The sequence below is a fragment of the Athene noctua genome, chromosome 3 (genome assembly GCF_965140245.1).
Source record: "Athene noctua chromosome 3, bAthNoc1.hap1.1, whole genome shotgun sequence".
Lineage (NCBI taxonomy): Eukaryota > Metazoa > Chordata > Aves > Strigiformes > Strigidae > Athene > Athene noctua.
Window position 1 is genome coordinate 86,319,750 of NC_134039.1, and position 23,511 is coordinate 86,343,260.

Here is a 23,511-nt window from a genome sequence, read left to right on the forward strand (position 1 = left end):
AACATTGACGAGGACTGTGCTGTGGTTGTTTATGAGCACAAAAAAATAAGCAGCTAATTGACTCCTCCAAATACAGCATCCTGTTGTTGCCACTGAGGAATTCAGATTAGTTACACTGCCAAAAATATTTAACAGGGAATGTCTTCATAATAGGAATATGCTGTGATCTTTGATTCGATTTCACACCTACATACGATTTAGTTGAAATCTCATATTATTAGATGTTTTGGATGACTAGAGAGAAGATCCTGGACGCTTCGTTTCCTTTCAGTGCTTCAGACCTGGTCCCCAAGCTAGGCCAGCTGGTGTGCGGTGAGCTGGTGGCTTCCACCCAGGTCTTCCTGGGCAGGTTTCCACGTTGCAGTCACAACACAATCAGCTGCGGCTGGCGAGCTCAATTGAGATTGCAGAGAACAAATGAGCCACGGAGAAACTACCTTCTCTCTCTTCTAGTACAGAATGACCTCCTCCGGTTGTGTAAATGATTGCGACTGGAATGATTTCAAACGTGGGGAGAATATCTCCCTTTTCCCCTCAAAGGACTCTATCAAAGCACCTCAATAATCGTCAGTTTAAGGGAATTTTATCTCCTGTCCACCCGTGTTGCCATGCCCTCCATATGAGCACTTTGTTGAATTTCCTCTTTGGACCCCTCCATTAATGCACATTTGTATGTGACGGGGATTTTAATGAGCGGGTGTGGAATTGTGTGAAAAGTACGATTTGCTTCACACTAATGTGATTGTTGCTGCTTTTCCCATAGAAGCATCGTGCAGTCGGATGAAAAGCTGGTGATCAGCGCGTCCTGGGCTAAAGATGACGATATCAGCAGGCTCCTGAAATCTCTGCCCAACTGGAGCAACATGGCTCAGCCCAAGCAACTGAGACCCAAGAGAGAGGAGGAGGAAGACTTTATAAGGTAAAATATTTTATGAAGTTGTAAAAGGGTTTCAAGGAGAGTAGCAACAACGGTAAAACCTGCTGCAAACAAAATACTTACGGAGTTTGCGTAGCTGTTGCGTCCCCAGGTGAGAAGAAGTTGAGATGTGGTCTTGCCTCAAGTGGAGCAATGGAATTTGAGTCCACGCGTCATTACACCGTGTGATTTTAAAGTCGGGCACCAGCTTTGCTGAACTGAGAATTTCCTGTGCGTTGCCTGGATTTGGTTCTGTTGATGGTATCGAGAAACCGTTGAGGAAATTACCTGTTTGGGGGATGTTTCTGGGCTTTGTTTATCAGTCACTTATGATGGATTGGTAGATAAACCATCTTGAAGCTCTTTATCCTTCAGGAGAAAGGAGAAAGCAGAGCTTCTTCTCGTGTGCAGCGAGGACAGAAGAGAGGAAGGCCATAGTTCAATCAGAAGCCTCAGTGGCAGTGCCAGCTCGCTGCTTTCCTGCCCTTATTGCTCATTTCTGCTCACTCCGTTGTTCCAAGGCTATCTGAAGAATTGTACTTGTGAACCAAGTCAGGAAACTGGCTGGGATTGGGAAGGGACAGAAAGGGTTAATTTTAATTGAGGCAGATCCTCAGGTTGAGGGTGCCACTCTGATCGCTCACGCAATGAAGAGAGCGGCAGCCTGCAAATAATGGAGGGGCCAACTGGTTGTACTGGGCATGGAATTCCCAAAACTGGTGTTGTCACCAAAGCTGCCCTCTATTAGAGCCATGACCTCGTGGAGTTTCTCCTCTGTCCCAACCCCAGGAGCTTTGAAAGGAGAGTCAAATGAAAAATATCAGTACGTCCAGAGGGGATTCTTTCAGAGGCAGCTTACTGTGTCCAAACCAGATTGTTTCTACCTTTCCAGGCAAGTGAAAACCTGTAAGTGGGCAGATTGCCTTTCCCTGCACACTGTAGATGGCTTAGTCTCTAAATCGTTGACGCATCCTCAAGAAACAGGTCGTCTTTGTCATTCCAGCGAGTCAAAAAGCTTGTCTGCACATTCCCATCACTATTCATCACTTCCTTGATTGGCATTTGGCTATAAAACTGTAGGAGTAAGTGAAGCTGTTGAAAATTACAAGTCTAATTTGCCCAGATTGTCATTTTACTTATTCACTGAATGCAAGCACAATAACATAAAGATGATGCAGTCTAGAGAGAGGAACAACGAAAAGTATAAAATATGTCTAGTCACAGAAATGTTTGCTCATACTGCAGTCGGGATAATCAGCTTTGCCAGGGTTGTAAAAAATCTTCAGTGATGCTGGAGGAGTGAGGATGCAGAGTGCTTGAGGTCTTTGTGCAGTCCCTGGGTTTTTTGCATTTCATCGGTTGACTCCTAGCCTCCATCTTTGCTGTCACATTTCTCCTTTGTTTCTTGGCACAGAAAGGTGCTGGGATGCCCTCCTGGCTCTTGCTGTGATTTCTGAGCTGTCGGCGTGGGGCACCAGAGCTCCCGTGGGTGCAGCGCTGGGTACTGCTGTCTCACCGTAACCTGCTAGCGTAAATTCCAGCCTAAATCGGATGGCCAAGCTCAGTCCGATGGTAGCAGTGCCAACATTTTAATCCTGATACACATTTTATTCCAATACTGTCATTTTACTATCCATTCATTGAAGCATTTTGTGAAATTGTGTCGGAGGTGTTAGAACAGAAAGCCTATTAGGTCATCTACATTGAATTCACTGGGTAAAAGCTCCTATACCGTGTCCTTTTTTTTTTTTAGCTTAGACATTAGAACAAAGATCTTTTCTTGGTATCTGTTTGCACAGAGCACGGTGTATTAAGCCTCAGCTCCTCGGAGTGCCATGTGAACGCTCCTGTAGCATTAATTTAAATGATAATAATTGGTCTGGGCCAGTTTTTGCCATTGATGGTAAGCGACATGACTTATAAACTTCCTCAAGAATCTGTGCATGGTTGAATAGATCTCTCCTGAAAGCTTCAAAATAAAATTAATTGCTTGTCCAATTTTTTGTCATCTTCTTTCCATTTAAGCAGACTTTTTTTCAGACTTTCTCCTAATACAAAGGAACATGATTTTTTTTCGCTGCTGTTGCTTCTTTCTCTTCCTCTTGGCGCTGCTGAAGAATTGGGAATAATTCTGCTGTAGCCATCTCTGCCTGAACACTGCAGTGGAGCCACAGGGGAATGGATCCTGCAGATACATTGGTTATTAGGGTCGTGGCTGTGATGGGAGAGCCTGGGAGAACTCATTATCACTTTAACCATCCAAAATGCTTAAAACCTTGATACCCACCTGTGTTCACAGACCCCGCTCCTCGGTTAGCAGAAACAGGACTAAGCATCCTTTCCTGGAAAGGGAAGTTTAAGCTTCATGAAACATGGGAGCATGTTCTTTTTGGACATTAAACAAAGCTGACAGCAGTGCTTGAACTATTCAGCAGCATCCCTTTATGAATGTTGCTAAACTAAATACGTCCTGAAAGTTTACCACCAGTTTTTGTACTGTGGCAGGAAGAGATATCAGCGCACGGTTTTCTTTCCCTCCCCCTCCCCAGGTTTCCTGCAACTCATTTGTTTAATTAAAAAGAAGAATCCAAAAGCGATGCCTTTGCAAAAAAATAACCCCCATGCATATCTGTGCTGACAGTGATTGATTTTGTTGTCTTAACCCGCCACTATCTCTTTTGTGAATAGATGTCAAAAGGCAGGGTAAGATGCTAGCAGAATCTCCCCATTAATATTCTGGTGTGGTTGGCCAGACAAAGGGACCTGATTGAGCATATTATAGTAGCTCAGAACTTGGCAAGGGGAGAAAGGAAAGAAGAGTCATGCCTCTATTCGTATAATTAGTTTTTAAAGCTCTGAAGGCTATTTGGCACTGGGGCAAGTGTGAAATATGCTGCCCTTATCGCTTTATAAAGGTTGGCCTTCAGTTCATTACTGAATCAGATACGTTGGTGATAAAACCCAAAGATGTATCATTTCCAGGTTTGCCTTTGACGATGTAAAAAGAGCTTCAGATCTGGTCGTGCTCAAGTCACAGCAGGAATACTTGGGTTTTGGTGCGACTCTGCAGCACAAGGGGTGGCGAGGGGCAAAGGTGCCGGTGTGTGCCCGAGGGAAACCACGTCCTCGGGGAGCTGCTGTGCTGGCAGCTCACAGCACCACGTGTTTGCCTGGAAATGCCACCTTGACCTGAAGCTCACACCACAACGCAGATTATTCTGGTTGCAGATCGGAGCTAGCAAACCAGCGTTAGGAGAAGGATGGTGATTTTCCTCTCGCCTTTTGACTCCAGCAAGCTCCTGAACACCAAACTTGGGATCCATTATTAATGGAGCCATAAAAAAACCACTCTTGGCGTCTTCATATACCACACAACTTTTGCTTTCACTGCTTTTGTTCTTTTAGTAAGGATAACCTGACCAGAGGATTCTCCAGCTGCTTCCTCTGCTGCATCTTCTGTTCACTTGAGGATGCTCATCCTCACTTGCTCTGCACCAACAGGATGAGGTATATTTGAGCAACATGGAAGGATACCTGTGCAACAGCAGATCCTTCAACAAAAGGAGGGTGCAGAGAGGGGGGATGAGTCTCTGGAGCCAAGGCCCCAGCGCCAGGCCCCGAGGGAATGGCCTCAAGCTGCCCAGGGCAGGGTCAGGCTGGCTCTGAGGAAGGATTTCTGTGCAGAAGGGGCTGTTGGGCGTTGGAATGGGCTGCCCAGGGCAGGGGGGAGTCCCCGGGATCCCTGGAGGGGTTGAAGAGTCGGGCTGAGCCAGCGCTGAGGGATCTGGGGGAGTTGGGAACGCTCAGGGGGAGGGTCATGGTGGGGCTGGAGGAGCTGCAAGGGCTTTTCCAACCCGGATGGTTCTGGGATTCTGTGAAATCATCCCAAATGGCATTGGTTAGAACGGTTACACTATCCTAACTGCTTATTAGGATCTCTTCTCTCCCCTTGGTTTAGTTGATGTTGATCCTCTGACTCTATTTCCAGTGTAAAGCTGGAGCCTGCATGCAGATGTCGGTCTGCTTTGGAAATGTGTCACTGTAGGACAAGACAGAAAAATGATGCTGAAGAGAGCAGGGGTGGACTGAAGGGTGTCTCCCCAGAAGGCATGATGGGAGCGAGAAAGATACCTTCCAGTTTTGAATATGTACTGGAACTGTATCTTGGGAACCACTCTCTCGCCTCAGCTCCCTTGGGGCGTGCAGCACATCTCACCTGTGCCCTGGGTGAGCGCATCATCCATCCAATGGCAGCAAAGTCACCGGGGGACACTCCACAGAGTGAAATCTCCTCTCCTTTCCTCTTCAGGGGTCAGAGCACATACAGCTGATGGCGGTGGGCGATCATCATCTCTCTGCTCCAAACACAAAGCTTTGCTTAGCCCTGGGAGCAAGGTGCAGAGTTAAAGGAGCTAGAGGTCCCACGAATGATTTTCAGAATTCCAGAATCATGCAGGCTGGAAAAGCCCCTCGGGATCATCGAGTCCAACCCTCAGCCCGACTCTACAAAGTTCTCCCCTACCCCACATCCCCCACAGCTCATCCCAACGGCCCTGAAACCCCCCCCAGGGATGGGGACTCCCCCCTCCCTGGGCAGCCTGTTCCACTCTCGGACCACTCTTGCTGGGAAACATTTTCTCCTCCTGCCCAGCCTGACCCTCCCCTGGGGCAGTTTCCAGCCGTTCCCTCTTGTCCTGTCCCTGATCCCCTGGGAGCAGAGCCCAGCCCCAGCCTCTCTGCTTTTGCACCGCGGTGAATTAGAAAGGCTCCCCTGAGCTCTTCCCCGGAGGGTGCTTGAGTGAACTCCAGAGGTTGGTCCAGAGCTCCCAGGACTGGTGACAGCTTAAATTACTTCAGCTCTTTCCAAAGGGATCAACGTGCTGTAAACTTCCCATTGTATAAATAAACAGTCTGGGCAGGCCCAGAAAGCAGAGCTGGGACAATTTGCATTGGATCATTAAGTCCTTCCCTTGGTGCAGAGGGAGACCCATGATGGCAGAAGGATGGAGTTCAGGTCCTACCTTGGGGTAGGGTGTTCTTCTCTCATTCCACCGCTCTGGGCAACCAGAAAACACTGGCCAAGGTTTTCATCCAAAGCTGTATCTCGGGCTGTTCCATCTGCTGTCTGGTGGATGTTTTTTGTAGTGTTGGGTTTGGAGCTTTCTATTATTTTTATTTCCTTTTGCTGTCCTAGTGTTTCTCCTGCTGCATGGTCCTTTTCTGAAGCTTTATTATCTTATGGAAGGCTTCTCCCCTTTCTTTGCCTCTTTGCTCTCCCTCCCATTCTCAGTTGTAGCTTTTCTGTCTCTTCTTCCTTGTTTCTTTCTTTCTCAAGAATAAAAGATCTCCCTCTCCAATTTCTCAGGCTCTATTTATTATATTCACAATACTTTTAAAGGGTGAAAGAACGATTTTGTAAGATTGGCACCAGACTGTAAACCTTTTTTCCCTCTACTGGGACTAGGAGTCTGAGCATACCATAGGTGTGAGTCATTTCCATTTGATGACAGTCTGCTCCTTTATAGGAAATGGCTTTCTAGAGCTCTTTTTTGGATCATAAAGGAAAATGTGCCTCATCATGAGTACAACTGATACTAAATTCAATTGTTGTAAAGAGTCTCATCTGGGAGGTGTAAAATTGAGTGAGCACCTGGATCTTCACAGGGCACCTCCGTATCCAAGAAGTTTCATCCTGACTTTGCTTGTCTGGTGAAGGCAAAGAAGTTTTGGAGGATTTGGGTTGGATTTGGGGGTGGTTTGTTTTTGAGGATTACATATATTTTGAACCTGAATCCTGGAAGAATCTCCCAGCTTCAGATTCCTCAATCCTACAAATCACATTGTCTGTTGAAATGCGTGCAGCAATGCCCAGCTCTTCCAACATACTTTTTGTGGGTTATGCCCCTAAACTGCATAGCAGGGATGTAGGGGCAAACAGAGGGGAAACGTGGAGATTCAGCTTCTCCACAAAGATTTAATAACAGCTCCTGCTTCCTCAAGATTGTATATCGCTAAATCACATCATTAGAGCTACACAACGTACTCCAAGACGCTTCCTTGTCTGCTGTGATAAATTGTATAATATAAACTTAACAAGACCAGAATATTCAAATACATTTAAGCGAGAAGATGGCATGTGATGTTACAGCTTAAAATTGTCAATTAGTGATGTCTGCTTTTTGACAGTGTTGCGACCTCTCAGCAGAGATTCGGAGCTGCCAGGGAGCGTTGGCGCCGATCGCACCAGTCCCTGATAGAGATGCACAAATTGTTGCTGAGGCTCTGCAAATCCCAATGAACCTCAAATCTGGGTCATTTTTAGGATGGGCTGGGTCTTCAGTCCTTTAAAGCCGAATAGCTTAGGTTGACGGGGTGAGTTTATATCCACTGAGGATCCTTTGCAGCAGCTTTTCATCAGGACTACAGTGCTGTTTGGATGTGCTGCAAAAAATGTTCTCATGTGCTGAATTTTTAAAATACCTTCAGGTGCTGAATCTTTGAAACAAGTGAAACGACGTCTTCTGCAAGAAGATGGCTGGGCTGGGTTTTATTGTTCTTGTGGCAGCAAATCATTTCACAGGGCTTCCCTTTGCAGAAAAAGCCCACGTGGGTTGTTTGTTTTGGTGCTCGCATGATTTTTTTTTATGATTGTTGAACAAATTCTGGTGCAAGATGAAGCAACAAACCACTTTTTCTCTCTTTCTTGATAAATAAGAACATAATGGGAATTTCTTTGAATTTATCAAGAGGAAATCTGTCTGCCTGGGTAATTTCTATATACAGGTTTTACGCAGTCTCCAGGCTGACTATGGCTCAAGTGCAGGAATAGAAGACAAATGGGTTATAGAAATGTCTATATAACTTAAATACATAGAAAAATCTACTGATCCAAAAGAAGCTGCAAAGGTGCATTGAAACTGATGTGAATGCTGTCATTATAATCTTTCCATTACAATGTGTATCATGTTTTGAGACTGTATATGTCATATACTATACGTGTTCTAAGTGCTTTATATTGGGTAGCATATTGAGTTGTTACATGGCAAGCTTTTTACCCAGTAATTGGTTTCACTAACAATTTCATGGATGTTCAATTTAATGTGGTTTTGGTACAACACCGTGACAAAGCAGTAATCCTTGTTTTGCCAGCTCTTCCTAGAGCATTTGCATCTTTTTCCTGTTCACGCTTTTATAGATATTTTTAGGGTATTTCCTCTACAGCCACAGCTCTGCCCGCTGCTTTTAGCTGCGGTTTAAATTCATTTTGTTGCTTCTCCTCTGCGAGCATCTGATGCTCAGTGGGAAGCATCCCTCTGAGGTCTGTGGTCGAGAGGGTGTGAGAAAGGACGGGAGGTCCTCGTTGGGTCAATGTGTTCGGGGCGGGGGGGCTTGCTTGGTGTCCCCCCTCCTCCTCCAGCTCCACGCACCCTCCCAGTGAGCTTTTTCCTCAGCATTGTTTGCCGAAGGGATAATTGACACTAATTTCTTGGCAGAGAAAAGGGAGAGGAGCAGTAAGTGAATGTAAAGCTGCTGCCAAGGGTACGTCAGAGACCTCCTTCCTCGTTCTGCAGTATCGATGTGGACACTTGGCTGCTTTTCAGCCCCACTCTGGCACGGTCAGGGTGTCTTAAACGTAACACGGGTCATCTTGATTTATCACACACGCTCTTCCCTGGCCTTTCTTTCCTCACGTACGAGTTTCCCGTCCTCTCATGTATATGGTGAAATACAAATTAGGGGAAGCCTCATATATTGAATCGTCGCAGAATCATAGAACCACGGAATACCAGGCTGGAAGGGACCTCAAGGATCGTCCGGTCCAACCTTTCTTGGTAACAGCACTGTCTAGACAAGACGGCCCAGCCCCCTGTGCAGCTGAATCGTAAAAGCGCCCAGTGTTGGGGAATCCACCACTTCCCTGGGGAGATTATTCCAGTGACTGGTTGTTCTTATTGTGAGAAATTTTCCTCTTGTTTTGGGGTTTTTTTTTGGTGTGTGTGTGCATTCTGTTTTGGGATTTTTTTTCCTTATTAGAGTTTTTATTAGAGCAAGCCTGATTTCTTGTAAGGAGTAAAAATGCTGGTAGACATATAATGAAGGTGCAAGTATTACACTTTTTTGAAAACTCCTTTACAGGTTTTATTGCAGACAGGCTCCTTATTATCATCAGGAAAAAAAATAACTGTAGATTTGATGTAAAATGTGTAACACTTAAAAGCATTGTCATCTCTGTTTCCAGGCAGGTGAGCTCAATAGGGTGTTTAATTTTATTAACAGCTCATCCCTTAGAAACATCACTGTTGGTTGCTGGAAGAGAGGAGGGGGGAAGCCAGTCTGGCTGCAGAAGACTTCTCTGGGGAACCAGGACACCAGCCTGACTCCATCCCTGCTGGTACCGTGCCAAGGATGCACTGAGCATCCTATACAGTATCCATGAGAACAGGATGGATCTGGAGCTGACACATTGCTGGTCACTGTGTTTGGGAAGTAAAAAGAGAGAAATTAAGATGGTTTAACAAAGGGAAACAAAATGAGGTGCTTAGTTAATCTGAGGATTAAGCTAGGGCAGCCAGCCTGCTCTGACAGAGCGGAGATTTAAGAGTGAACCCTCTTGCAGTGCACACAGACCCCATGGGAATGGAGACTGAAGGGCAATGAAGCGCCGTGGCCCCAGCATCAGATATTGGTGTAAGGAAGAGTGAGCTCCCACAAAGAAACAGCTGGACAGTGAAGAAAGGCACTTGGATTAGCTTTATTTGCAGTGTAGTTGATATGCAATATTAATCTCCGTCTTGAGCATGGATATATGCACGGCTGAATTAATCACAGCAGAGTGGAGCGTTGCCTTTTGTTACAGTTCTGTAAAACACTGTTATGAACCACTTGGGTATGAGGCTTTCTTGCTTCCTAAAACATGTCATCTCCATGGCTGGAAATTTCCATCTGCGGGTGCTCACCAAAACCTGCAGGATCTTTTCTTGTTCTCAGAAGCTTTGGCAAAGTGCAAAGCAAAGTTCGTGGGTAAGGTAGGATGGGATTTCAATTTCCAAATTTTGGTAATTCAAACTAAGGGTGCCCATTTTACCATCAAAAGCTCATAAATTAAATGCAGAAGGTGGCTGCAGATCTCTTGGTATGTGCTGGCTCTGCCTTAGCTACACCCGTACAGTTAGAAATGTGACAAGTCTTGGCTGAGAAACTGTGGGAATCAAAGGTCTGATTTTAACGCAGGTATTCAGAGAGCAGAGTTAAGGTTGGATATTCCGTTGATTTGGTTTTTTGTATCCTTCCTGTTAAGTGTTTAGCCTTGCAAATTTAATAAAGACAAAGAAAGGCATGTAGTGAATATTCTCTCCAGCAGGCATCTAGAACACTAGCTTCGGGGAGATGTTTGCTAACAGCAGGTTTCCATTGCAATTACAGGAATTCACCAGAATTCTTTTAAAGTTATCTTCTAAAAAGGAGTTATTGCTGAAGGTTGTCTCTATTAGAAGTTTCAGTTTGTGCAAAAGAGTGGATTGGGGTTTCTGCAGTCAAGGCTATGCATTAAAGAAAGCAATTAAATATATTTGCTGCCCTTTTGATACAAACTTCTGTTGTTTTAGAACGAGTGGCAGAATTGCATTGATCCCAACAACGTTTTAAGAGTAAGCTTCCTGCAGAAGATCTTATTTGTATTCCTCCCAGGAGCAAAAATAGGAAATACACCACGCTTTGTATTATATAGATTTTTTTTTTTTTTTCAGCCTGACTGAAAGCACTGTATTATTCATGCACAAGCCATCCATCCAAAGCGGTTGCCAAAACCATTTCTCTTTGCGTGTGGGAAGGAAAAAGAGTTGTCCCTGTGATAAACCGAATTTGTAATCACGGTTGTGGGCAGCGGCGTGGTAGTGACTCCATTTAACAGCTCTCAAATTGTCATTTCCAAAAAAGTCCCTTCTCTACGGCATTTTGTAGTGGAAAGCTGCGTTAACGAAGGTAGAAATTCCCCAAATGTTTCGTTTCTTGCTTTTCTGAGTGATTGATGCGGTTGCCAGCGGGATTTGATAGTCTAAGTCAACGGGAGTGGTTTGGTTGGAGGGGAAAAAGCGTATCTATGAAATGTCTTCTGCTCCGCAGGAACAGATGAGGACATCTGAGTGTCTGTAGGTGGGTAGAGCTAAGTTTCACGTTTGCTCTAGAAGTCAATAATGTATTCTACTTGAAAGAATGATTATGCTTTACCGACAAAAAAAAAAAAAAGAAGGGGTTGAGCCTGGCTATGAGCTTGGCCACCCCCTTCAACCTTGTATTCACCTTCAGACGCCCGTTTGGACTTGGGGTGAGTCGCCCCAAAGCTTTGTAGCCTCTTCTGACTAAGAAATGCGCAGTCGGGGGAGAATGTTAAGGGCTTTTCTGAAGTTCAGAAAGGATTTAACGTATTTCCAATAGCCAGAACAGATGAAAATTAACCCTGTTTTATGGAGAGGAAGAACAGCTGAATTACCACTGGAGTTGGAGATGCTCCTCTGCCTCAGTCCTCCGACACAGCCAACAGATGAGGATTCCTCCCAAACCATAGTATGTAGGATACGGCCTAAGGCAGCATATTTTTTATTGTCAAGCAGAAGAAAATCCTCAAAGAGTTTTTTTAACAACGGCTATTTTTATTTTTTGCCTTTAATGAATTCAATTGAGCAATTTAAAACCATTTCAGGATTGTTCTTTTTTTTTTTTTATTTCTTTTTTTCTCAAGTGACAGTGAAGTCCCACAAATCTAGGGAGACGCTGGCAATAAAACTGCTTAGATAGTATATAAAATGCCACTGATGGGATTATTTTGCTGCAGCTCGTTGCAGCTATTATGCTCAGCAGCATGATTCCTCATTGTAAGTTCATAAAAGAGCTAATGACAGGAAGTGGAGATTTGCAAAGTTGAATGGAAGTGGAATGCAAATTTGTAACAAAAAGAGCAACTAATGATGGGAAGAGTGTACTGAGGACCACGGTAAATGTGCCGTCACTTAAGAGTCTTTCAGTGAAATGCACTCGGTCCCAGCCATGAGCTGTTGTACTTAGATGAAGGAACCACGTCCTGATTTTCTCCATCCTAATGGTACGCAAGGAGTCGTGCTCAGTCGCAAAAACGATGAGAATATTTGTCGTGCAAATACTTCTGGGACATAACCAAACATGCTCTTCGTGGAGACCGAGCTAAATCTGAATTCAAAAGCTGAAACGTGACAGTGGAAGTGAGCAGTTACGTACTTTGAAAGAACTTTTTTCAGCTTTTTGGGGGTAAACACATTTGTCTTGCTCATCATTTTTCACCAGGTGCTATCTCTGTGCAAGCAGAGTAATGCATGGACTGATACTCAAAATCATTTGTTTGTCACTTTGTGACAAAAAAAAAAAAAAAAAATAAATCAGGTTTCACAGGAGATTTCTTTTGATAGATGTGTGGAAAACAAAAAAAGGTGCATCGGGGATTGTAAAGGCAGATTTATAAGGAATGATTAAAAGTACTGCATGTGTGTTATTTAGACATATCCCAGGGAGACACGGACACGGGTCTCACCAAGGTGTAAATGCTGGGGGGGTAGGGGGGTAAGATGTGTGGGAGTTGATTGGGATGAAGTTTGTGACTGTGAGGAATGAGGGTGAAATTCAGAGATTGTAAATGCAAGGAGAAAGATAGGAAAAAAACCTCCCTGAAATAGAAGTGTCATCAACTGCAGAATATTTTCTTCACTGCAATGAGACTTTAAAAACTCCACCAGACAACTTTCTTGAGACGCAGTGCTGGTACAGTGGTGCACTGACTGGTTTGACCTTCTCTGTGGTGTAAGTGGTGTCTCCCCCTTTGCTGTCCTGTGCTGTATTTCTGAGGGTGACTTTGGTTTGCCTTTCAGGGCTGCTTTTGGCAAAGAGTCAGAAGTTCTCATTGGCAACCTGGGCGATAAACTCATCCCTCAGCAGGAGATCCTGCGGGACGTCAGCGACCTGAAGGCCTTGGCCAACATGCACGAGAGCCTGGAGTGGTTGGCAGGGCGCACCAAGGCAGCCTTCTCCAATCTCTCAGCCACCCAGAGTAAGTAGCTCCCATAGAACCATCGTCTTAGAAACGGAAACCAGCATAATTATGTGTTTTTAGCAGGAGTGGGCATCGTTTGTTCTTGATTTCAAAGCGGGTTTATGTGAGAGGGAAGTAGAAAGCAAAGCAGCTTCATCTCTTTTTCCCTAGTGAATGCCGTGGTGTGACATCTGCTCAGACTGTGGTGGGCACCACGTGAGGGTGCCAGGAGCATCTTTTCTAACGTAAGCTCTGAAGGGTTGAGCTTTTCAGCAGCCCCTGCTAATGACATTGCACAGGAGCAGGTATCAGTGCTGAGACAGGTTTCATTTTCTTTAAAGCATCGCTAGATCTCTTCATATTTAAAAATATATGTGTATTATAAATTCAGTAGAGAAATTGAACAGCTTTTAATGAGGAATGCCCTAACGTGCATGTCACTGGGGCACTGATGCTCAGCCTGCAAAGGCAGAAACAGCCCTTGGAGAACTGAGGTGCCAGGAGGGCAGAGACAAGGGAGCCTGGAGACACCATTTCTGCTCCTGGCTGTCAAGGATTGCCCACACTAACTTTGTGAGATCATTTCACTTCTCTGTGTTTCAGCTTTTGCTCCTTCCCCTAGGGAATAGTGATTTTTTTTTTTTTTTTTCTGTCTGGAAAGTGCTAGAGACATGATTAGTGTTACTTCTCTTCCTATCACTGTCACTGGCGTTGTCTGCACGGGGTCACGTTCAGAGGAGGGTTGTGGCTGTGCCCCAGAAGTAGAGCTGGGCATTAAACAGCCCTCAGCTCTGCTGCTTTCTGACTTTCCCACCGATTCCTTTCCACTGTTACTGACTCGTGAGAAGTCACCTATAGCTCAGCTGACGTGCAGCTAAACTTTTCCTAGGGCCAGGGGTTTGGATCTCACCCGCCTACCAAGACATTCCCAGTAGCTGTCCTGTGTCACAGGCTGACCCTGGGGAGGCAGCCGTGCACTTGTTAGAGCACTTCATATTGCCCTAGATCTAATAATATATTGTGTGTTTTACAAATACTGAACATCCCCTGTTGTCTAGGGGTTCTATTAAATGCAGCTGCCTCGGGTGTGGAAGGAGGCATCTGCATTGTGCTGTAGAGGAGGAGCAGAGGAGAAGAAAAGCATTGCAAAAAAAAAAAAAAAAAAAAAATCCACACAGCTTGGTGGGATCCCAGGACACGTGGGGAGGTAGTGAGGGTGCACAGCATTTCTGCGGTTTGTCATGCTGAGTCCTGGGGGAAGGTACCCACAGAGGAGCAGGACTGTGGGCAGCCAGATCATCTGAGCCCTCGTGGGAGTCTGGCATTGAAAAGCACCTCAGCCTTATTTTCTGGGAAAAAATTTGGTGGTGTTAAATAAAGTTGTAGTGTTACATCTCCATTAAAATAGTTGTCCCTCAACAGCAGAGCATCTCTAGTTGACTGACAATCCTTCCTATGGCTTATAACTCTGCGCTAGAGCAGGACCTTTAAAATCTTTTTTCCAGCTGTCCGCAATCGGTTTGTTGGGATCCAGAAGGATAATTAAGCTTATACAGTCAGCTAAATGACCCAAAATACTACAGGTAGCTTTAATATTCCTGTAACCCATACTTTGAGTTGTCAGTACCTGAGTGACAAGAAGAACTGCTGTGCTCTCACACAGTGTACTTCAGAGGATTACAAAAATATTTAAAAAAAAAAAAAAAAAAAAAAATCCAAACAAAAAAAAACATTGTAAAATGCTGTCAAAGTTCAGTAGCCAAATATTTATTCACGGAAGTTTAGTTACTGGGAGAGTTCTTGGGGCTGAGTTGTGCTCTGACAGTCAAAGCCGTGAAAAATAAAAACATCATTTATAATTTCAGTTCTAGTTGAAACCTAAATTTTTTTAATAAATCAATATTTTTCCAAACATAAAAGGGCATGAGCGTGACTTTCAGGCTTCTGAGAGGACGTTACACGCAGCAGTGAATAAACATAAAAGCACGAAGGGTAATATTTCACTTGGCAGCGCCCTCCTGACAATAAAAATTCATCTTCCTTTGTAATAACTTTATACCAATGCACTAAAATGTCTGTACACAAATGCCAGGAGTATCTGAAACAAGAGGAAGAACGAGCAGTGTTAGGAAATGATAGAGGCTGTTGACCTCGTGGTTATAAATGAAACCTGGTGGAGTATATCTCATAAATGGAACATCAATAGAGCTGACTGCAATCTATGTGGGAGAAGTAAAAAGTGATGCCGTGGGGCAGAGGTGGTGGTATAAGTCAGATGTATTTACAAATCCAGCAAGCTACGGTGATATACGGGGGAGTGCAATTCTTTAGGGGAAGAATACAAAGAATAAACAACAGAGGAAAAATGAGATGAGAGGTCTCTTTCCATCCCACCTGGGCAGAAGAGCGCTGCAAATCTGCTCGGACTGAGCTGGGAGGAGGAAAAATTAAAACTACCTATTGTTTCAAGGATTCATCCGATGTTAACGCCGTAACACTCAACTGTCATACGAGCTGTTTTGTTCTTTTCTGTCGTGGTTTGATCATCTGAATTTCTGAGCATCTTATTGCTGGAAGCCAGAGCAAGGTAATGAGCATCAGGGAGGAAGGGAAATAACTGACCGAAAGTAAAGCTAAATAAAGGGGTTTTCTGCCACACGCTGAAGCTCGCCGAATTCAGATTCAGGTCGCCGTAAGTGCAGCCGCCCTTGTCATTTCAGCATGGGTAACTTTGACTTTAAGACATGCCCGTGTGTCATCCAAGCATTCCAGTTCAATGCAACTGGAATCCGTGGTTCGTCATACACAAGCCAACGGGCCATTAGTCACCCAGCTCGCTTTTTGGGTAGCTGACTTCAAGCAGATGGCAGCTGTTCTGTTCCTTTGAGCAACTCTGTCTTCTGCTTTATTTTTCTCCTTGGACTACATTGAAGTGTCTATGCTTGAACGAGAGCAGTGATCTCATTAACTGGTAGCAGCAGTGGGGCTTTATCTTCTGTGCTCACCACATGTTGGGCCAACGCAGGATGAGAACACACGGCCCAGTCTTTGATCCTTGTCTTGGGTTTGTGTGGCAAGGTTTTGGTAGCAGGGTGGCTACAGGAGGAGCTTCTGTGAGAAGCTGCTAGAAGCTTCCCCCATGTCTGATGGAGCCAATGCCAGTTGGCTACAGGATGGACCCACACTGCTGGCCAAGGCTGAGCCCATCAGCGACGGTGGTAGCGCCTCTGGGAGAATGTATTTAAGGAGGGAGAGCAAAACCTGCACAGCTGCAGCCCAAGAGAGAAATATATGTGAGAATATGTGAGAGGAACGACCCTGCAGACACCCAGGTCAGTGAGGAACGAGGGAGGAGGTGCTCCGGGTGCCGGAGCAGAGATTGGAGCCCACGGTGAGGCAGCTGTGCCCTGCACCCGTGGAGGTCCACGGGGGAGCAGAGACCCACCTGCAGCCCGTGGGGGACCCCACGGCAGAGCAGGGGGATGCTTGAAGGAGGCGGTGGCCCCGTGGGAAGCCCAGGCTGGAGCAGGCTCCTGGCAGGACCTGTGGCCCCGTGGAGAGAGGAGCCCAGGCTGGAGCAGGTTTGCTGGCAGCACTTGTGACCCCGTGGAAGGGACCCACGCAGGAGCAGTCTGACCCTGAGGGAGCCACCCTGGAGCAGTTCGTGAAGAGCTGCAGCCCCTGGGAAGGACTCACGTGGGAGAAGTTCCTGGAGGATTGTCTGCTGCGGGAGGGACCCCACGCTGGGGCAGGGGAAGAGTGTGAGGAGTCCTCTCCTGAGGAGGAGGGAGCAGCAGAGACAACCTGTAATGAACTGACCACAAGCCCCATTCCCTGCGCCACTGGGGGGGGAGGAAGAGAAAATCAGGAGTGAAGTTGAGCACAGGAAGAAGGGAGGGGTCGAGGGAAGGTGTTTTGGGGTTTATTTCTCATTATCCTACTCTGATTTCATTAGCGATAAATTAATTTCCCCAAGTTGAGTCTGTTTTGCCGCTGATGGTAATTGCTGAGTGATCTCCCTGTCCTTACCTCAACCCATGAGCCTGTTGTTATATTTTTTCTCCCCTGTCCAGCTGAGGAGGGGAGAGATGGAGCAGCTTTGGTGGGCACCTGGCGTCCAGCCAGGGTCAACCCACCACAGATCATTTCTCTTTTCTGTCCCAGTGACCTGAAATTAAATCTTGGTCCTATTCAGGGTATCATCAAAGCACTTAGGGAGCAATTGGGACCAGAATTTTTTATGCAGTGCCAGAAATACCGTAATCTCCAACAAGTCCATGACGTGGTGGTGGTGGCCCTGTGTCCCTTCCCTGTGGAACGTTGGTAGCTTTTCCAGCAGAGCTTCCCTGGCTGCAAATGGGCAATTTATAAGTCTTCAGAAACCACAAGGTGGAGTTGGGTGGATATGGATGTGTTTTGGGAAATCCTAAAAAAGGGGGGCTACCTGTTGGTGGCTTTTTGGTTAGGCCCCTTCCTAGAGATAAAAATTCAATAACCTTTTGCTGTGGATATGCCACAATTATCACTCATTTAAAAACAGTCTTTGCTAATAGAGTGTTTTATCATGCTGGGCAGTCTCTGCATTCTTCATTATTTAGTGTTTGCTAAGCTGATGGCTCTTCCATAGCTCTTCCCTTATCTGCACTCCTTCAGAATTGGATTTTATATTTTCCGAACCAGTCAGATATGACAAAGTCATTTTCTTTTGCTCTTGTCTTTTAAGGGAATACAAACTTCTTTTTAACAATAACCATTTAAGGATTAAAGTTGCTGGAAGAAGATGAATTAGCTGAGGAAGTCGTGTAAATTTTAAACAGGTTTTACAGGAAAATGGAAGTAGGGTTTCCTCTCCTCTTCCTGTCCTGCTTTTCTGCCTTGTCATGTGCAGACAGAACATACACTCATCCTTTTCCATTGCCAGAGCTTCAGCCTTCTGAAGCCCTCTGAATATTTTACAAAGAAGGAATTATTATGCACGATGAAGGAGTTGGGACAATCTTTACATTTTTAAGATGGTTGCATGCTGTGTGTAGGTAGGAAGATGAAAGATTAGCCATTAGCTTACTGAGTTGCAGCTACCCTTTTAAATTCAGCCGGCTGTTGGCATTTCATGATTTCAGATTGTTGTAGTCAGCAGTTAACGACTGACTGGCTTAAACATTGAGTTTGAAATTACTTTCTCACAGAGCTCACATAAAACAGGATCGTCTTTCTCTACTGGATGGTTTATTGGGAGTAAAGTTTTTGCCTGTGTACGCTTATAGATCAAGAGATGCTCTTGCATCCCCCCGTAGGTTTGCTCAGTGTGCCACGTTCAGTCTGTGTGCTTCCTCTTTCTCGTCCTTAATGGAGATTATTTTTAATATCATTTTAGTACCTTAACAGTTTTATTGAGGAAAAGCAGGACTCCAGCAGTCGTCTCAAGAAAGACATCTCCTCTCCTGTCATTACCTTGTCCACAAAAAAAAAAAATCTCTTTAGAAAAGGATCCTGAGGCTCCATATTTAGTCGAAGTAGGGAGGTGCATCAAGGAGCCCCCCAAGAAGGAAAGTTGGGTCAAGAGGGTATGAAATCAAGGCAGAAATGTTTTTATTGTGGGCTGCTTGTTAGGTTTTTGTAGCACCCCGGGTCCTGTATTCATGCAATAGTGTGAGCATCTTACTGTGTAAAAACCATACACGTACGTGCACGCTTATCCTTTTTCTTGGAGAAAAGCTTCAGAAGTGTGAGGGACTCAAAACACGCTGTTTTATAAAACCAGACCTAACTAGTGATTTCTTTGACAGTTCTGAAAACTCTTGACTTTCAGCACCAGCTCCTCCCTGTCTCCTGGTGTCCTTTGGAAGCTGGTACTAGAGCAAAGATTCCGTAAAAAGCAAAGATTCAAAGTCTTCGACACAAACTTGACTTCAAACAGACATCAGGCTGACCCTGCGTCTGCGGTGGCAGAAACTAGAAAGTAAACTCTCAATAATTGAGGAAAAATATGAGTACACATTTGCAATTTAACCTCTCCAGCTCAAAGCTGTCTACCTACGGGGGAAGCACCCCATTATTCCAGGAGATGCGTGGGAGAGCTTCTCCGAGGGCTCACTCCATGGGACTGCCATGCCCTTGGGGACATCTTAACCCTGCTGCTGTCAGCAGAGCTGGACCCGCAGCAAAGCAAACGGGATGAAGCCATTTCCCCGTTACCTGCTCGTCACTCCACAGACATGAATCGCAGTTGCTCGCTGGCAGAGCTGCGTCTCCGCGCCGACGATTTGCATTAGACACAGAGCTAATTACTGTGTTTGGTTAAGCCAGCTGCATGCAGGTTTAATGAGAATGGGGAAACGTCACGCTCCCTTTCCAAAAAGGGGGAGGTTTGCACAGACCCTTGGGAGAATGTGGCTTTCCAGCTCTTCCTCCCCATTTCACACGAGCTGCATTCAGGCAGGTGGAGAGACCCAGCTCCAGGCAGAACACTGCCTGCCCCCTCCAACCGCAGAATCACAGAATCATCTGGGTTGGAAAAGCCCTTGCAGCTCCTCCAGCCCCACCATGACCCTCCCCCTGACCGTTCCCAACTCCCCCAGATCCCTCAGCGCTGGCTCAGCCCGACTCTTCAACCCCTCCAGGGATCCCGGGGACTCCCCCCTGCCCTGGGCAGCCCATTCCAACGCCCAACAGCCCCTTCTGCACAGAAATCCTTCCTCAGAGCCAGCCTGACCCTGCCCTGGGCAGCTTGAGGCCATTCCCTCGGGGCCTGGCGCTGGGGCCTTGGCTCCAGAGACTCATCCCCCCTCTCTGCCCCCTCCTGGCAGGGAGTTGCAGAGGGCCAGGAGGTCTCCCCTCAGCCTCCTCTGCTCCAGACTGAACCCCCCCAGTTCCCCCAGCCGCTCCCCAGCAGACCTGTGCTCCAGACCCTGCCCCAGCTCCGTTGCCCTTCTCTGGCCACGCTCGAGTCATTCAATGGCCTTTTTGGGGTGAGGGGCCCAAAACTGAACCCCCTCAGCGAGGGGCGGCCTCACCAGTGCCCAGCCCAGGGCTCAGATCCCTTCCCTGTCCCTGCTGGCCACGCCAGTGCTGACACAAGCCAGGATGCCGTTGCCCTCCTTGGCCCCCTGGGCACACTCTGGCTCATTCTCACCCCCCCCAGTCCCTCTCTGACCGGCAGCTCTCCAGCCACTCCTCCCCAGGCCTGTAGCCCTGCTGGGGGTTGTTGTGGCCCAAGGGCAGCCCCCGGCATTTGCCCTCAGTGAAACTCCCCCCGTTGGCCTCAGCCAGTGTGCAGACTGGGAGATAAATCACTCTTGTTCTTCCCAAGGAAATCCTTTCCCATTGGATTCTTTTCTTTTTTTTTTTTTTTCCCCCCCCATCTGAGCAATTGAAATTGTCCTTTGCACCACACAAAACGCCAGCGTGGAGTTTGTTACTGTCACAGGTGTTAAGCAGGAATGCAACAATTTTCCTGTACCACTTAATTCCCAGTGCCATATTGCACTGTAATCCTCTGGCTTCCAAATGAGAGGCCTCAGTCTTGTGTGGGGTTGTGAACCAGATGGATTTAATTGCAGAAATGCTGAGAAGTCTAATCACAATGAGGACACTAACAGTAAAGCTTAGGAGTCATTGGCTTCACCTGTTTCTGTTGCAAAAAGAGCATTTCTGTGCCCTGGCAGCTGGGTCTGGTTGGGAACACCCTCAGGATTCAGTTTGGTCTCTTAGTGTGGTTTTTAATGTGTTACAAAATGAGGATATTTCTTTAGGGGCGTTGTAGAGCGTGCAAGGGGTTTGGCTCTTCTCAAGTATTCTATTCAGCCTCTAGCTTCTTCATCCAGGATGCTCCCACCTCAGGTTAATTTCTTCTGTTCAGGGGTGCTTCAGCCTAAAATCAAAGGGCAGTGTGTGGACGACGTCTTCTCTGCTCCTTCTGCAGATGGACAGCACTTCACCCTCCAGACTCGCAGCAGTTTGGGTGAGCTACAACTTCCTCCAAAAGCAGCGAGGGAGAAAAAAGGGTTTGTGCTACAGCTTTTTGCCAAATACTGCAGCTATCTGTCACTGGCTGGCTCTTATTAATGATAATACTTGGCATTTGCATCGCATTTGCCAGCCACAGATCTCAAAATACTTTGAAAAGGTTAGTGAAGGCCATTAGAGGATGAAGACTATCCTGGACCACTTTGCACCCGGAGGGTCAGCCTCCCCTTTTGCCTGGCTCTGTGTGTCTCCTCGTACTGAAATAGGCTTTGATGGCTAATAGAAAGCATCCTGCAACACTCGAGAAAGCGATGCCTTTTAAAATGGATGGCGGAGCCCCTTTATACCACTCTGCAGAGTAAAGGAGCTATAATTTACAGTCACTTTAAGGCCCCTTTCTGCTGACGGAGTGGCGTAAAGGGGTCTCAGTACAAATGAAAATCAGGCCTGATGCGGTGGTAAAATTGATGCCTTTCATTTCGTAGTCAGGCCACACAGCAGTGGTGAACTCAGACAGGTCTTTGTGTTTAACCCCGATGTTTCTAATGAACTGAATTCAGCTCGTAAATGGGGCTATATTTCTCTCAAGTTGGAGCTTTTTTTTTTTTTTTATTCCCCTGTCACTGAACTTGTAACGCATCTTGCTGTATTGATTGCTCATGGGGAACTTTTTTTTTTAAGAGATCTATTAATAGAGAACCTTATTTAAAAGCCAGATTAAAGATGATCAACACGTGCCTGACCTCACGCAGGAGAAGGACTTAGTGAATGGTGTTGCTTTATTATTGCAACAAAAGTAAATTTTTTTCTAAAACAGAAAAAGCTGCAAATTTCTAACAAATGCAAAACACCTGCCATTAACTTAAAAAGATAAATCTTGAGTGCTTGTATTATTTGATGAATATCTGTTGCTTCAATAAAACTTAATCTAAATGACAGCTTTCCATTTTAGCTTCTTAAGCAGCCTCATTTTCCAATTTTTAATTTTTTTTTTTTGTTCCACTGACTGAACAGTTGGTGCTCTTCTGCAGATGCTCAAAACGTGTTCGGTTCCCCTTCTCAGGTGCTCTGAACCTTCATAATACATCCGTAATGTCTTCCCATCCCAGGTCTGTGCACATGTCTGCGTGGAGATCGGGTGTCCTGGGGCAATCCCTTTCCACCTCTGCCTTGCCAACTGTTTGACAGGATCATGTTAACTCTGTGTCTACAGAGTGTTTACAGATGAGTGCAGGTTCACCTTGTCCCTGCCCTGAGCTGACCACGGGTTTCATGAATGTGGGTAGTCCTGCAATAAGCTCAAGATGTCAAGCCCTACACCTGGGTGGAGTGTATTAAATTGACCTAAGAATAGCTGGTTCAAAATGGTGTTGGACCTCTTCATTCAGATCTGGTTGGTTCAGAGGAGAACCAGGGGAAGCCAAAAGGAAAAGATCTTCGTGGGCATCTTCTCTGCCTCGCCGTGGCTCATATCCACACAGCTTCCTCTTGTCAGTCCCACAGCTCAGCCCGTTCTGTGCTGACGTCTCTGGGATGCTGTGGAGGTGACCAGTGTCATCTCCTTGCTGCTACAAACCCCACCATTGTCCACAGCATGCTTGGGGCTGGTACTTAATCAAGAAATGAGATACCTGCCTCAAGTCTTGGGTTTCCCCAGGTGGGATGCCCCTTGAGCAAGGACAGGAGAGCTATCCCATCCTCAGCCACAGTAAAATGGGGATCTATCCAGTCCAAACCATCTGTGATCACCTGCTAATTAATTCCATTTGTAATTTTAGTAGAAGCTACAAATGTACTTTCACTTATGTAAAGCTGCTACAAACAGGTTGGAGACTCCTGGCTAATATTTAGACCTTGGGTTCAGCAGATAGGCCATGTCACCTGGAGTTACTCTGCGCTGAATGGTGAAATCCCAATGGGGGAACCAGTGCCAGAGTGCAGAGGCCTTTCAGAAGACGTTCTGAGAGGAAATATTAAGTATCCATCAGTATCTTGACTTAGAGCATTTGTGAGTCTTTTATCAGTGACTCCAAGAACCGTCAGAAAGACCATGGATGTGTTTTCTCCCAAAGAGCCTCCGAGATCGAGCGGATTGACTTAACATCAAAATGGCGTTATTTTTTTTTTCCCTTATAAGTGCCAAATCAGCAAAATTGTCTTGGCTCTGAAAGCAAAGCTGTTGTGTCTGTTGGACTCTTAACAACAACTGAAGGTGACCAACGGCTGAGCAGAGCAATTCAGGGAACAGACAAGAGTCCAGCTGGTGCCATCTTAGCTGAGTTGGCTTTTGGAAGACTAAAACCGTGGAAAATTTGTTTGGGACAGCAAAGTGTTAAGACACCTCCAAGACCAGCAGGGAACTGCTGATGGCATGAGGACAAAGTGGCTGTTTTGGTAAACCTGAGCATTAAGAGATTCTTTTGGTTTGTTTTATAACCTGGGCGATAAAAATTCATGACTTAAGTATGGGTCTGCTTTGCTGGATCTCAAGGAATGAAACCACACAGTCATCAGTCAACTAAAAACTCTTGTTTTCTTGTCAAAGTGATCTCCTAGTGCCTTTTTTTCCCCTTGA

General features: G+C 45.9%; 1 protein-coding gene across 1 annotated transcript in view; it reads left to right on the forward strand.

Moving 5' to 3' along the window:
• Positions 1-23,511, forward strand: part of EXOC4 (exocyst complex component 4) — a 424,237-nt gene that overhangs the window by 353,315 nt on the left and 47,411 nt on the right. Inside the window, exons 13-14 of the mRNA XM_074903542.1 lie at positions 764-919; positions 12,811-12,989. Of these exons, the coding sequence (XP_074759643.1) occupies positions 764-919; positions 12,811-12,989 (335 nt within the window). The remainder of the gene's footprint in view (positions 1-763; positions 920-12,810; positions 12,990-23,511) is intronic.